Source organism: Neofelis nebulosa, chromosome 8, assembly GCF_028018385.1.
Source record: "Neofelis nebulosa isolate mNeoNeb1 chromosome 8, mNeoNeb1.pri, whole genome shotgun sequence".
NCBI classification, from domain to species: domain Eukaryota; kingdom Metazoa; phylum Chordata; class Mammalia; order Carnivora; family Felidae; genus Neofelis; species Neofelis nebulosa.
The window spans coordinates 125,283,555-125,297,499 of NC_080789.1; the positions used below are offsets into that span (position 1 = coordinate 125,283,555).

At 36.7% G+C, this 13,945-nt stretch overlaps 1 protein-coding gene across 3 annotated transcripts in view; it reads right to left on the minus strand.

The window, feature by feature from the left end:
- MALRD1 (MAM and LDL receptor class A domain containing 1) overlaps positions 1-13,945 on the minus strand; it is an 824,069-nt gene that overhangs the window by 729,512 nt on the left and 80,612 nt on the right. For all 3 annotated transcript variants that reach the window (XM_058681758.1, XM_058681759.1, XM_058681757.1), the window contains one exon: positions 10,276-10,372. In XM_058681758.1, the coding sequence (XP_058537741.1) occupies positions 10,276-10,372 (97 nt within the window). The remainder of the gene's footprint in view (positions 1-10,275; positions 10,373-13,945) is intronic.

Genomic DNA, 13,945 nt, shown 5'->3' on the forward strand with positions numbered 1-13,945 from the left:
CTTTTTCTGTTGATTCCTGAAAGATGTATATGCAAGTCTCCTTGTATAATTGTAGGTTTGTCTATTTTTCCTTTTAGTTCTAACAGTTTCACTTCATGTGTTTTGGAGTACTGCTTTTAGGTGCGTACATATTTAGGACTCTTCTGTTTTCTTAATGAATTTACCCTTTTATCATTATATAATGTTCCTCTCTATCCCTATTAATTTTCCTTGTCCTGAAGCACATTTTGACATTAATATAGCCATTCACCCTCCTTTTAATTACATTGCTTAATGTATCTCTTTTAATATCTTTAGGTTTTTTTAGTTGCTCATTTATTCTTTTTTTAAAAGTGTCGTTCAGGGGCACCTGGGTGGCGCAGTCGGTTAAGCGTCCGACTTCAGCCAGGTCATGATCTCGCGGTCCGTGAGTTCGAGCCCCGCGTCGGGCTCTGGGCTGATGGCTCGGAGCCTGGAGCCTGTTTCGGATTCTGTGTCTCCCTCTCTCTCTGCCCCTCCCCCGTTCATGCTCTGTCTCTCTCTGTCCCAAAAATAAATAAAAAACGTTGAAAAAAAATTTTATAAAAAATAAAAAAGTGTCGTTGAAACACAATGTTACATTAGTTTCAAGTGTATGACACACAGATTTAGCAACTCTCTACATTATGCTCACAAGTGTAGCTACCGTCTGTCACCATACAACGCTATTAAAATACAATTGACTATATTCCCTGTTGTACTTTTTAACTTCATGATTTATTCATTCTGTAATGGAAGCCTGTACCTGCCACTCCTCTTCACCCATTTTATCCGTCCTTCTATCCCCTGACACCCATCAATTTGTTCTCTGTATTTATGGATATTTTCTGTTTTTTTATTCATTTGTTTTATTTTGCTTAGATTCTACATATAAGTGAAATCATATGGTATTTTCCTTTCTTAGTCTTATTCACTTAGCATAATACCTTCTAGTTCCATCCACATTGTCACAAATAGGAAGATCCCATCCTTTGTTGTACCATCCTTTGTTATAGCTGCATAATATTCATATATATAAATCAATATATATATCAATATATATCGATATATATCAATATATATCAATAATATATTGATCAATATATTATCAATATATATTAGATCAATATATATATTGATCATATATATTGATGATATATATGATCAATATATATATGATCGATATATATAATCATCTTTATATATGTTATATATATGTATATATAAATATATATAGATCAATATATATGAGATATATATGATCAATATATATATGATCATATATATATTGATCATATATATGATCAATATATATATGATCAATATATATATGATCGATATATATAATCATCTTTATATATGTTATACCATCCTTTGTTATAGCTGCATAATATTCATATATATACATATAAAATCATATTTATCCATTTATTGATGGACCCAGGTTGCCTCCATATCTTGGCTAATGTAAATAATGCTGCAATAAACATAGGGGTGCATAGATCTTTTCAAATTAGTGGGTTTTTTTACATTGGGTAAATACCCAGTAGTGAAATTACTGGGTTGTATGGTACTTCTTTTTAATATTTTGAGGAATTTCCATACTGTTTTCCACAGTGGCTGCACCAATTTATGTTTCTACCAACAGCGCATGAGAGTTCTTTTTTCTCCACATCTTCATCAATACTTGTTATTTCTTGTCATTTTGGATTTTAGCCATTCTGACAGGTGTAAATGATATTTCACTACAGTTTTTGATTTCCACTTCCTGGATGATTAGTGATGAGCATTTTTCATGTGTCTGTTTGCCATTTGTATGTCTTCTTTGGAAAAATGTCTATTCAGGTCCTCTGCCCATTTATTAATTGGATCATTTGTCTTTTTGACTGTTGAGTTGTATAAGCTCTTTACATATTTTGATATTAACCCTTTATTGAATATATTATTTGCAAATATCTTTTTCTATTCATTAGGTTGCCTTTATATTTTGTTGATGGTCTCCTTCACTGAACAAAATCTTTTTATTTTTGTGTAGCCCAAATAATTTATTTTTGTTTTTGTTTCCCTTGTCTAAGAAGACGTAACTAGGAAAACACCGCAAAGGCCAATGTCAAAGACATTACTACCTATGTTTACTTCAATGAATTTAATGGCTTCATGTCTCTTATTTAGGTCTTTACTCCATTTTGAGTTCATTTTTGTATGACGGTGTAAGAAAGTGATCCAGTTTCGTTCTTTTGCATGTAGTTGTCCAGTTTTCCCAGCACCATTTATTGAAGAGGCTATCTTCTCCCCATTGCATATTCTTCCTTCCTTTGACATAGATTCATTAACTATATTTGAATCCCTTAACTTTTAATTAATCTATATCATTATTTTTTAAATGAGCTTTTGTAGTCAAAATGTAGTTATTTATCTTTTATCTAATCTGACAACCTCTGACTTCTAAAAGGAATATAAATGCCACTTATGTTTAATGTAATTATTTTATCATCATAACTAATTTATTATTATTTAAATTATTAAATAGTAATTTATTATCATATAACATTAATAATATAATAATAATTAAAATTATTTTTTTCAGTTTGTCTCTTCTGCACTTATTACCCATTATTCTCTTTGCCACGACCCTGCTATCATTTCTGCCTTCACCATCTGTTTTTATTTGTCTTCTAATGGATTATTTCAATATTTTAATATTTTTATGCTCAATTTTAATGTATCTATTGTCCTTTATATATGCCTGTTTGGCATTCACTACAGGCACAATAATATGCACACCTCAGTTTAACACTGTACATAGAGTTTGTTAACATTTTAAATAAAATGTAGGTGTCTTAAACCTATGGATTTCTACACTCCCAACTTTATGATATACTTGTCACACATCTTACATCTACATGCTTTGAACCCACCAAAAGGGTGTTCAAATATCTGCTTTCAAGAGTGCCGTGTACATTAAAAATATTTACAGAAGAAGAACATTCCATTATATTTACTCTGATATTTATAACTTCAGCTTTTTTGTTTTTTGTTTTCAATAGGCTCTACACCCAGCATGGAGCCCAACACTGGGCTCAAATTCATGACCTTGAGATCAAGATTCAGAAACTTAACTGACTGAGCCACCCAGGCGCCCCTCAGTTGTTCTTTCTTTTTCTTTCTTTCTTTCTTTCTTTCTTTCTTTCTTTCTTTCTTTCTTTCTTTCTTTCTTTCTTTTCTTTCTTCCTACTGATACATTGACCTCTGATATTTTCTTTGTTCAGCCTGCGAACTAACTTGCGTTAGCATTTCTTTCAAAATAAATTTGGTGATGAAGTCTATTACTTTCTCTTGATCTGAGAATGTCTTTATTTTTCTCCAATTCCTGAAGGATATTTTCAATGGATATAGAATTCAGAGTTACTTAGTTTTAGCATTTAAAAAATGCATCCCTATATTCTGGCTTCCATACTGATGGAAAAACTATAGGCTTACAGAAAATGTACAGACTACCATGTCTCCGAAGAAGAAACTGAAGTGGCTACAGATGAGAAAGAACTCATATGTCATAGAATTAGTTCAGGAAAGCCTCTATATTAGTTTGCTAGGGCTGCCATCACAAAGCACCACAGATCTGGTGGCTTAAACAATGTAAATTTACTTTCTCATGATTTGGGAAGCTAGAAGTCCAAGATCAAGGTGTCAGCAAGATTGGTTGCTTCCGAGGGCTGCTCCCTTGGGTCTGCAGATGACCATCTTCTCCCTGGGCTTTCTCACGGTCTTCCCTCTGTGTGTTTGTTTGAATCTCCGCTTCTTAGAAGGACACTAGTCATTTTGGATTAGTACCCACCCATGTGACCCCACTTTAACTTAATTTACCTCTTTAAAGACCCCATCTACAAATACATTTGCATTCTGAGGTACTGCGGGTTAGGACTTCAGTATATGAATTTTGGAGGGTGGACATAATTCGGCTCATAACAGTCACTGAACAAACAGTAACAATAAAAACAATAATAACAGCAAGAATATGTTCCTGAATGGCATGTGTTATTTATCTTTGTTCACTTTTAACAGTTTTTCTGTACTGTTGATTCTCAGAAGTTTGATTATGATGTGTGTGGGCATGGTTTTTATTTCAATTTTCCTGGTTGGGGTTTGCTGAGAAATCCTTGGAATTGTGATGGCCATGAAAACCAGCAGCCCAGGAGCTTCATTTTGGCTTTATTTGACCTGATTCTGAGCTCATTCATCAAAAAGAGCCTTTTCCCAGAGGCAATTAGTTGATACCAGAGCTACCTGGAGATAGCCGTTGCAAACTGGGGCAAACAAAGAGCTGACCAAAACAACTTAAAGGAAAAAGTCATAGAAGGAGACGTCTCCAAGGGGGGCTTTGAGAAGCTCTGACATATCCCAGGATATATAGGAAGCAGAGAAAAAGTGCAAGTTTATGCACATGCCCAGGAAAGACCCTTGAAGACTCTATTCTCCCATGTGTGGGTGACCTTGAGACTCTGCACAAGCAGGAAGTGAATGTTGAGGCAGGGTGGAAAAAACAAACTATCTGACCTGCGTTAATGATATGCTCCCATGCCACACTGAGCCCTTCAGCACTGTTACAATTTAGTTCGTTACTAAGACAATAAGTGATTATTACATTTGAGCAGTTATTAATTTCTCCTCCCACTGATTCTAACATTCTTACTTTAAAATATAGCTTTCATTATTACTTAGGAATGTAAAGGCCAACACATCAGAAGATAACTACCATTGAGAAGATAGTTTGTTTTCCTCACAGACTCCAAGAAGATGGGGTACACCATGCAATGAGTTAGGGGTGGGAGGAAGTACATGGGAAAACACCAGGGTTAGTCAGGAGGCAGAGGGAGAGAGGGGAAATATGGGCAAGAGCATTTCTTGTGGATTTTTGGGAAGGAACTGGTAAGGTAGCGTATGTAGGCTTAGAATTGTCTGGTGGGCATAATTTCAGCATGGTCTGGGGCAGAAGGGACTGTCCTTTATTGTCTGGTACCTTGCTATTAAAGGACGAATCATCTCCCCATGACCCACCAATTCATATGTTGAAGTCCAACCCCCCCACTACCTCATTATGTGACCATATTTAGAGACAGGGTCTGTAAGGGGGTAACTAAGATAAAATGAGGTCATGTGGGTGGGCCTTAATTGAATATGACTGTCCTTATAAGAAGAAGAGTTTAAGAGACAGATACACACAGAGGGAATACCATGTGACAAGAGGGACTAGATTGTCATCCACAAGCTAAGGAGGTGAGACTCAAAAGAAAGCAAACTTGTTGAAATCTTGATTTTGGACTTCTAGCCTCCAGAATCATGAGAATATAAATTTCTGTTGCTTAAACCACCCAGTTGGAGTTATTTTGTTATGGTAGCCCAAGGATACTAATACAGCGACCCTGGGGTGATTATGGCAGGTGCAAAGTGCCCAGAGTGTGAGAGCCTGAAGAGGTGGTTGGGGATAGGGGCCCTGGATGGGTTGGTTTGCATTTGTAGGGTGAGCTGTTTTTTGTAGCTCTAGGAATTGGCTAACCCTGGAAGAGACAGTCTCTCCAGGGTCAGCAAGGCCCTCAGATATCAAAGCATCAGAATATGGAAAATAAAAGGCATGGTTCATCGAATTCTCTCGAGTTTTAAAAAAAATCAGAACAAAATCTTGAAAGCACAATAGTTTGAAGACATAAAAAAAAATAAGGAAGTCTTGTCAGTATACCTTACCATCTTAAACAAAAACCTTTTTATAAACCAAAATAATCTATTAAAAGATAACTGTATTAGAGCACTCATTTCCAACTATTACTCCTTCCTAAGTACTATTTTTCTGCTACAAAATGACAAAAACGTCTATTTTGCACTAAAATATAGAAAATGCTTGGTCCAGATTACATCTCGGATAAAATCACATTAAGTAGCTTGGGGACATACCTTCATTTTTGATGTTAAAACAGAAACTGAAAAATCACATATATTCTTAGCATAAATATAAGTCCTGCTAAAAAAAAAAAATAGTCCCATGATATTCTATTTAAATCTGTGTTCTGTGAAATGGAGCATATATAGCTCAGAGAAAAGAAGAATTTATTTGAATTCCTGAATAGTTGGGTTCTTAGAGGACTGTAAAGGAGGAAGTTGGACTGGTGTGCGAGAGCAGGGTCACGGTGAGCTTAGAAATTCGAATTTTTGAGAATCCGTTAGAAATCTGAATTCTATCCTGGAGGCAATGAGAGTGACTGACAGATTTTAACAAAGTAGAGACTGGTCATATTTGTATGTTAGAAAGTATAATCTGGTGGACAGTAGATAGTACTGGATGGTAGAGATGAATATATCGAAACCAGAAGTTTTTAAAATTCAGCAGGAAAAAAATATGCACTTAAATGAAATCGTGGTTGGATACATAATAATAATAAACAGGGCAGATAATTTGAAAAATATAAGGGCATGCCCTCAATACTATTTTGTGACCAAATTAATACAGGGGAAAGAAGAGAAGAGAATGATTTAAGAATGACCGACCCCTAGACTACTAAGTGAGACCAGAGGTCAATAATCTAAAAAGGGAAATACAGGCAAGGCAAGATATTTTGGAAGAAAACTGAAATTTACTTCTAAATAAGCTGATGTTGAGTTTCTCTGGAAAATATGTTTGCTCACTCAATTCATAAACCTGTTCTCCTTGCCTGCCTCTGTTACAGAGGCTAAATCCAAATACTCAATTTTATTAGTCTCCCTAGCAACCAAGGTTACCACGTGACAATCACCTAGCCAATGGCATGGCCAAACACATTGCCCTTTCCCATTTCTGCCTTCCTCCTACCTTGGATGTGAGATGTATAGAATCTCAACAGTCACTTTAAGAACATAAGGTGACAAGCAAGAAGCAAATACCAAGGAAATCCCTTAGTCCTTGACTTTAATAGTATTAGAGTTGAAAATCTATGCCATAACTGTCCATCTCCTCTGTTTTCTTAAGTCACCTAGGAAAACTTGTCTCTTTTCTGGCATCCAAATGCATTCCTAACTCCACCCTCCACTTGATTAAGATTTCTGACGGTGATGTCTGGAAGACGTTGAGTGGGCTTCTGCCCCCATGTCTCAGATGCACGCTGATCGTCACCATCAGGACTGCATGAGACTGAAACCACTGATTCTAGTCAGCTGGAACTCTGTCTCAGGGCAGTCACTGTGAGTGTAGCAACCCAGGGACCAGGCTGTGTGGCATACAAATGCTAGTTTGGTTCTTAAACCCAAGGTCAGTTGGCTTCACCAAAAGTGTCCTGAGTGCCTTATTTAAAATGTAGGCCTTATCCTCAGTGATTCCCATCTAGCAGGTTTGGAGTAAAGCCCAGAATCAATCACTCCTCTTTGTGATTCTGGTGACTGACTAGGGTTAGTCTATCATGATAGCATCTGAACTTGACTGGAGAGCATCATTTGCAAATTTAATGTTATATAATTTTACCGTATCTCACATTCCTACCATGTACAAAATGCAACTCCATCCATGTGCTAATCCTATTCCATGACACTTTATTCTTTTTCCCCGTTATTAATCCTCATGCTGCTGTGTTTTCCTCCCAAAAGTTTAAATGTGCCATCAACCCTCATTCTATTTGAAGAACAAAAAATAAAACTCCTTGCACCCTCACCTTCAAAGAACATACTGTGTGATCCTACCTAAATAAATAGGTAGGATCCTACCTAAATGAATACTGGCTTTTTTTCTTTTTAATTTTTTTAATGTTTATTTTTTTTTGAGAGAGAGAGAAAGAGACACAGTGTGACAGGGGAGGGGCAAAGAGAGAGGGGTCCACAAAATCCAAAGCAGGCTCCAGGCTCTGAGCTGTCAGCCCAGAGCCCCATGCAGGTGCCCCATGCAGGTGGGGCTCGAACCCACGAGCAGTGAGATCAATATACTGGCTTTTTCTAACAACAGACTAATTCCTTTGCAATTGTCCCAAGGGATGGCATCCTTTCCCAATGCCCCATAAAACACAAGGCCTACAATTAAAGTTGCCACTCTTCTAAATCCCCAGTGTCGATTCATTTGTTCTTCCATGTGTAGAAATATCTTGGCTCCTAACACACAACTTACTTCCCTAGATCTAGGTTCATGAATCCATATTCATGGAAGACTTCAGTTTGGGATGTCAAAATCTTCTCTAGCCCCACACCCAGTAATGTTGTACAAATTTAATAGCCATGTGAAAAGGTTAGCCGATAACTTAGCTTTAAAATTCATGCCTCATCTTCAGTAAACTTTATTTCCCCACCACCTCAAAAACAATATGGTTATAATATTATCTGGAACTATTGTCTTAGAAATTGCAGACACCAATATTTTTCTACTTGGCCACAACCTTTCATTGAATGTCCAGCTGGCTGATGCTCTCACTCCTGTGACTACTGTTTTTTCACTTCTATAGTGATTTTATAGAGCTCTTTTAAGTGCTTACTAAAAACCTGGCATTTGTCTTCTGAATATTTATCATGGCCCATCTACATTGGCCTTTGTCCCAGTATGTGGATCACAGGTAATTAAGGAAATGGCTTTGGTTCCCAGGTCCAGAGATGCAGAGAAAGGTCATATCTGAAATGATAGCAGAGTCCTATTACAGGCCATGTCAAGTCCCAGGCACAACCCCAGCATGCTCCTGTGTACGTCTGTAATGCAAACAAAGCTTCATAGCAGCGGCCAGTTCCTAATTTTCCTTGCAATGAGGCAAGTCCAGCCAACAGCTGACCTCATTCCTTATTTTCTCTTGGGTTGATTAAGCTAGCCTGAGCAATAAATAGGACTAGTTGGGGATCATTTAGTTTGGCAGACCTCAGTTTCTGCAGAAACTATAAAAATGGGATATATAAAGATACTGCTAAAATGATCACAGTTAGGGACTAGCTGCCTCAATAAAAATCAAGCATAAGCTGGCTGCTCTCTGGACCCGGGAATACCATGCAGGGTACCAGAAGAGAGAGCATTAAGGGAGACTGAGTTGTAGACTAGTCAATAGTTGAGTCTGTGCTGCTTGTAGTCAACAGTGTATTCTACACTGATACATTGCTGCCCTTCTGTTAAAGCCAGTAAACGTTATCTTCTGTTGGCAAAAAGACATTAAGGTTCATACTTCAACTATTTACTTCTAGGAACAGGTGGAGGTTACCATCCGCTCCTTTCAAGTTCTGCAATTCAATGTATCTATATTTCAATTTATCATATAGTGATTTCTTACCTAATATAGACTGAGAACTGATAATATAAAGATGAAAAAAAATTGTATGTGTTCCAGTGTGGAAGGGGCTGTCATTGGCTCCTATAAAACCCTACCGTGGTCCAAGGCAAGAGACACATTCTTATAAACACTCTTATCAGACCAGCAGAACTGCTGTTCAAAGTCCAAGCATAATACAGACAGCCTTTATCAAGATTCCTTGGTCTCCTTTTAGGTAGACCAACTCATCTTTGCTGTTCTTGAAATAGAATTTACACAACTACCATACTTTGTACAAAATTAGAACTTAGAAGCCTCTCTACAAAATAGCTATCTTTATTATGCTATATCATACTACAGTATAATAACATTTAAAAAGGAAAAACGATCTATCAACTACCTATAATCATATACATATGATTCTTGTTTGAATATTAGACTAAATTAATTTTATCCTGACCAATGGATAATTTTAACATTAAACTGTTCTATTGAGACCAATGTGCATGGTGAATTGAATATTATTCAGTTAATATAATCAAATGACCAATAATGGATAATTTTTTTAGACCTGATATATGTGGCTTATTGATCGAGTTGTTTGTCTCAAAAGAAAATAGATTATAGCTAATATCTCTCTCCATTTGTGTCTTTCAGTGGAAAAGTCAAGTCCATTCCCGGAGAAGGCAATTTCAACCCTATGGAGGCCAGCTTTCTCTTAGTCTCCTAGAAGGCGGGAAGCTCTCTTGGTGATTTAACTGGCTGGTTGAATTTTGTAACATTGCTACAAAGTTTCAAATCTGACACTAAATTACCCCTTTAGCTCTCTATAGCATTAGAATCGGTGGAAAAATAGCCTATTTTCACTTCTAGCATAAACCTAGACATTGTTATACAATGTAAAATAGCCCACTTTAAAATATCGGGCCAAAAAAAAAAAAAAAAAAAAAAGCAAAGAAAGAAAGAGCAGATGAAAGTCATTACACAATGTTTAAATTGCACTGAATTTATGTACACAATAAGGATCAAAATGAGAAAAAGTTCTTACCATTTGCAGGCAAACAGCCTGAACTGAAAGATATATCATCAATAGCTATGACTTCATCTTGTTCAGGAGTTGAAATTATTTGACCTTGAAAAACAACCTGCACAAGAAAAACAAGATGAAAGCACAAAGCAAGGAACATCACTGTCTCGAAGTCTTACAGCACAGAACCTGCCAATAAAAACCTTATCACTTCCTAGAAGCATTTTGGTGACCATTCCAATTCCAAGTGGAAAGAGATCTAAGCATACACTCTTAAGGACAAGAAAATATAGTCATCCATGCATCTCAAATAGTATACACCAGCTCTTTAGTATTTACCAGATCTTGGACCCAGCTGCCTCTTGATCTCTGGTCTTTTGCCATTTTGCAACTGTGTCCCATTTCCACTTCTGGTTCTCTAAATTTTGCTCACAGACTTGGATGTCCTTGTGCTGTATCCTCCTGTGCATTTTCTGCTATTATATAAACAAAACTTGGGACAGTGACTGGATATGGTTGTTCAGCGACTTCTGATTAAAATGAGTGAACGTGATACTGGGACATGAAGGCAACCCAAGTATGCCCCAAGAGGAAATACTCTGGTATAATAAATCTGAGAACCTTAGAAAGAAACTACTCTCCAATTTCCTAGTTATTTAAATCCGTTGAAAATTGGTGTGTGGGTGGAGAGTTTTATCCCAACCTCACTAATGAATACCAATGATGTTTGAGTCTTAATCCATGGATGCATTAAACTTGTGGGCATTGTTTAGCCTTGTTTATGACATAAACATCTTATTATTTCAAAATGTCAGCACTGTTTTTTAACTTAACCATTAGTCTGCATACAGTGAATACAACTGACCCTAGTAGATCATTTTGCTGTGGTGCATTCTCTTTTCTTTCCTGTACAACATGATGTACTGATATATTTCCTTTCAAACCAGATGTACTAGACTATTAAAAATCTGATGTGAAACACCCACAACCTATCGGGTAATGTGTCAATATGTAGCCCTAAGAAAGTCAACTTTTCTTCACATAAAACAGAATGACCACGTGACTACTTGTAAAGCAGGACCATGTTGGAAAAGACCTATCAAAGATTGGTGCGTAGGCAAAATCATCCACTTGGTATCTAAAAAGGTGAGCGCTGGTTATACATTTGAAATAGAAAATTTTGAGCAAAAATAAATAGAATGGGAAAAGTACTTGGCAAACAGTAGTAACCAACTCCAAATGTTTTTTTCACTCCAGATTTGTGTGATCTCTGGTAGAGACTAGATCTTTTGGGGAATACATATATGCAAGTAGGTTAAGTGTGACTAACCTTATACCACATCTAGAAGACAAGAGTTACAAAGAGTTTAGTCTCAAGGTTTATTTGTAGCACCCAGCAGATCGTTTGCAAAATCCCTTCATCGTACATTAGTATCAGAATCATGAGTACAATGGGAGAGTTTTGCAAGCATACTAATTGATACTTTCTCAGTATGTATTTTTTCTCACCACTTCCAGAATTCTCTGTAAACCCAACTCCTAGGTTTGTAGTTTTAGTCATTCTTTGACAGTTTCTAAAAATTTAGTTTGTAGATTCCATTTGGAAAGAAAATTAGTGGATTTTCTTTTCCAACTTAATGCTTGAACATTATTTCTGATGTTAATATATAGTTTTGGTTACTAGATTTTGGCTACTATTTGTTTTTAATGTTTATTTATTTATTTTGAGAGAGACAAGGTTGGGGAGGGGGGTAGGGGCAGAGAGAGATGGAGAGAGAGAATTCCAAGCAGGCTCTAGCTTTCAGCACAGAGACCAATGCAGGGCTCGAACCCATGAACCATGAGATAACGACCTGAGCCGAAACCAAGAACCAGATGCTTCGCTGACTGAGCCACCCAGGTGTCCCTGGGCTACTCTTCATCATGGAATAATCTTATTTTGGTATTGGTGTAAGATTCAATGAATGACTTTAGTTATGTGAATCTAAGAGTTATATTTCAACCATTTTGCATCCCTTTTGTGACCCAATTTATAAACATTTAAAATCATGCTGCAATTTTGCTTTGCTGTTTCCTAAAAAGCTGTTTCAGAGGGTAAGAAAGGGAAAAAAAAGACTGCTATGTAGGAATGGTTTTATGTGAGGGCAGTAGAGCATAGTGATTGAAGTATGTATTTGGAACTAGACTAATTGGGTTCAAATCCCAACTATACCGCTTAATAACAACAGGACCTTGGGGAAGTTATTAACATCTCTGTACCTCAGTTTTATTCTTTGTAAAAATGTACTGATAAAAAATAATAAGTTTTTACCTATATGAAAAGATTTTCAAGGACAAATGAATTATTACATAGTTCACATTAAATAAGTATTAGCTGTTATTGTAACACAGTTATTAAAGTATTTAAGTATTAAAGTATTTAAGTAATAAAGTATTTATAAAATATTTATAAAGTATTAAGTATTACATGAATGTTTATAGATTTCCCGTTGGATACATTCCTTTGTTCTTGCCAAACTAAGAACACACCTGTAGCAGCCATATTTAAAGAGAGAAGCAAACATTAAGTGTTAACTCATCACCAGTCTCTTCCTTCTTTCTCCACACTCTCCCCACAAACCCATCAATCTTCAGGGTTTCAACTGTCACCCAGGCTGATAAAACACAAATTTATATCCCAAAAGTCAACCTCCCCCCTGAGCTCTCTGCGCATATCTCCACAGACTTCCGGACATTTTTACCAGATGACACAAAGTCACTTCTAGATCATAATGTTTTTCCCCTCAAACTGGACGTGTCCCTGACTCCTTTTCTCTGACAATGGCACCAGAAGACTGCCACTTTTCAATGCTCAGAACTCCAAAGCGACTTGCAGAACCACTTTCTCTTCCAGCCACATCTCCAGTCCATCAACACCTGTTAAGCTTTAAGCCCTCTCTCCACTCCATTCCTACTTCTACTCCTGCATCTTCACACCTGATCTAATGAAAAGGCTTTTAAATTACCTTCTCGCCTTCAATTCTCTCCATCAGTTTGCAATTATGTATATTTGTTTGGTTCAATTAAATTATATGTTAATTCTGTCTAACTGAAGTAAAGTTAGAGGGACAATTGGCTGTCATGTGAGCCCACTGGTCCAGCAAGAGGAAATGTTTTTCTTAGGGAGAACATTATTTCTCCAAACGTAGGAAATTCACCATTGGGTCTGTGTAGCTATAAAACATAAGACCTATCAGGCATAACTTGATACTCTAGTTAAATATATTTAAACAGAAAGACATTCCAGAGATTTTGGCTGGGATCCTGAAAAGAAGGATGGGTTGAACTAGCTCAAGAAAGGGGAACCTCGAGATCATGTTTTTTAAAAAGCCAGATCTGTGGTTGGAAGCCATATTTGCGTATGATAGTTGTATTTCTAAGAAAAGTGATGCCTACCATTCCTTGTTTTCCTCAAAACTTTGGCAAATACATTTTCCCAAACATCTACCTCATTTTAACTGTTTTAGGGGAAATCAAGAAAGAGTAGCAAACTAGCAAATAATGAAGTTAGAAGTTGGGCAACATCACAGAAGTCAAGTATGGCCTGCACTGATCCAATAGTAAATAAGACACAAATTGCTTTCACGCCAAACATTTTAAGAGAAGATGGCCTCTGAGGGAGGCAAGGGGTCAGCGCTCAAGCCACTTGATT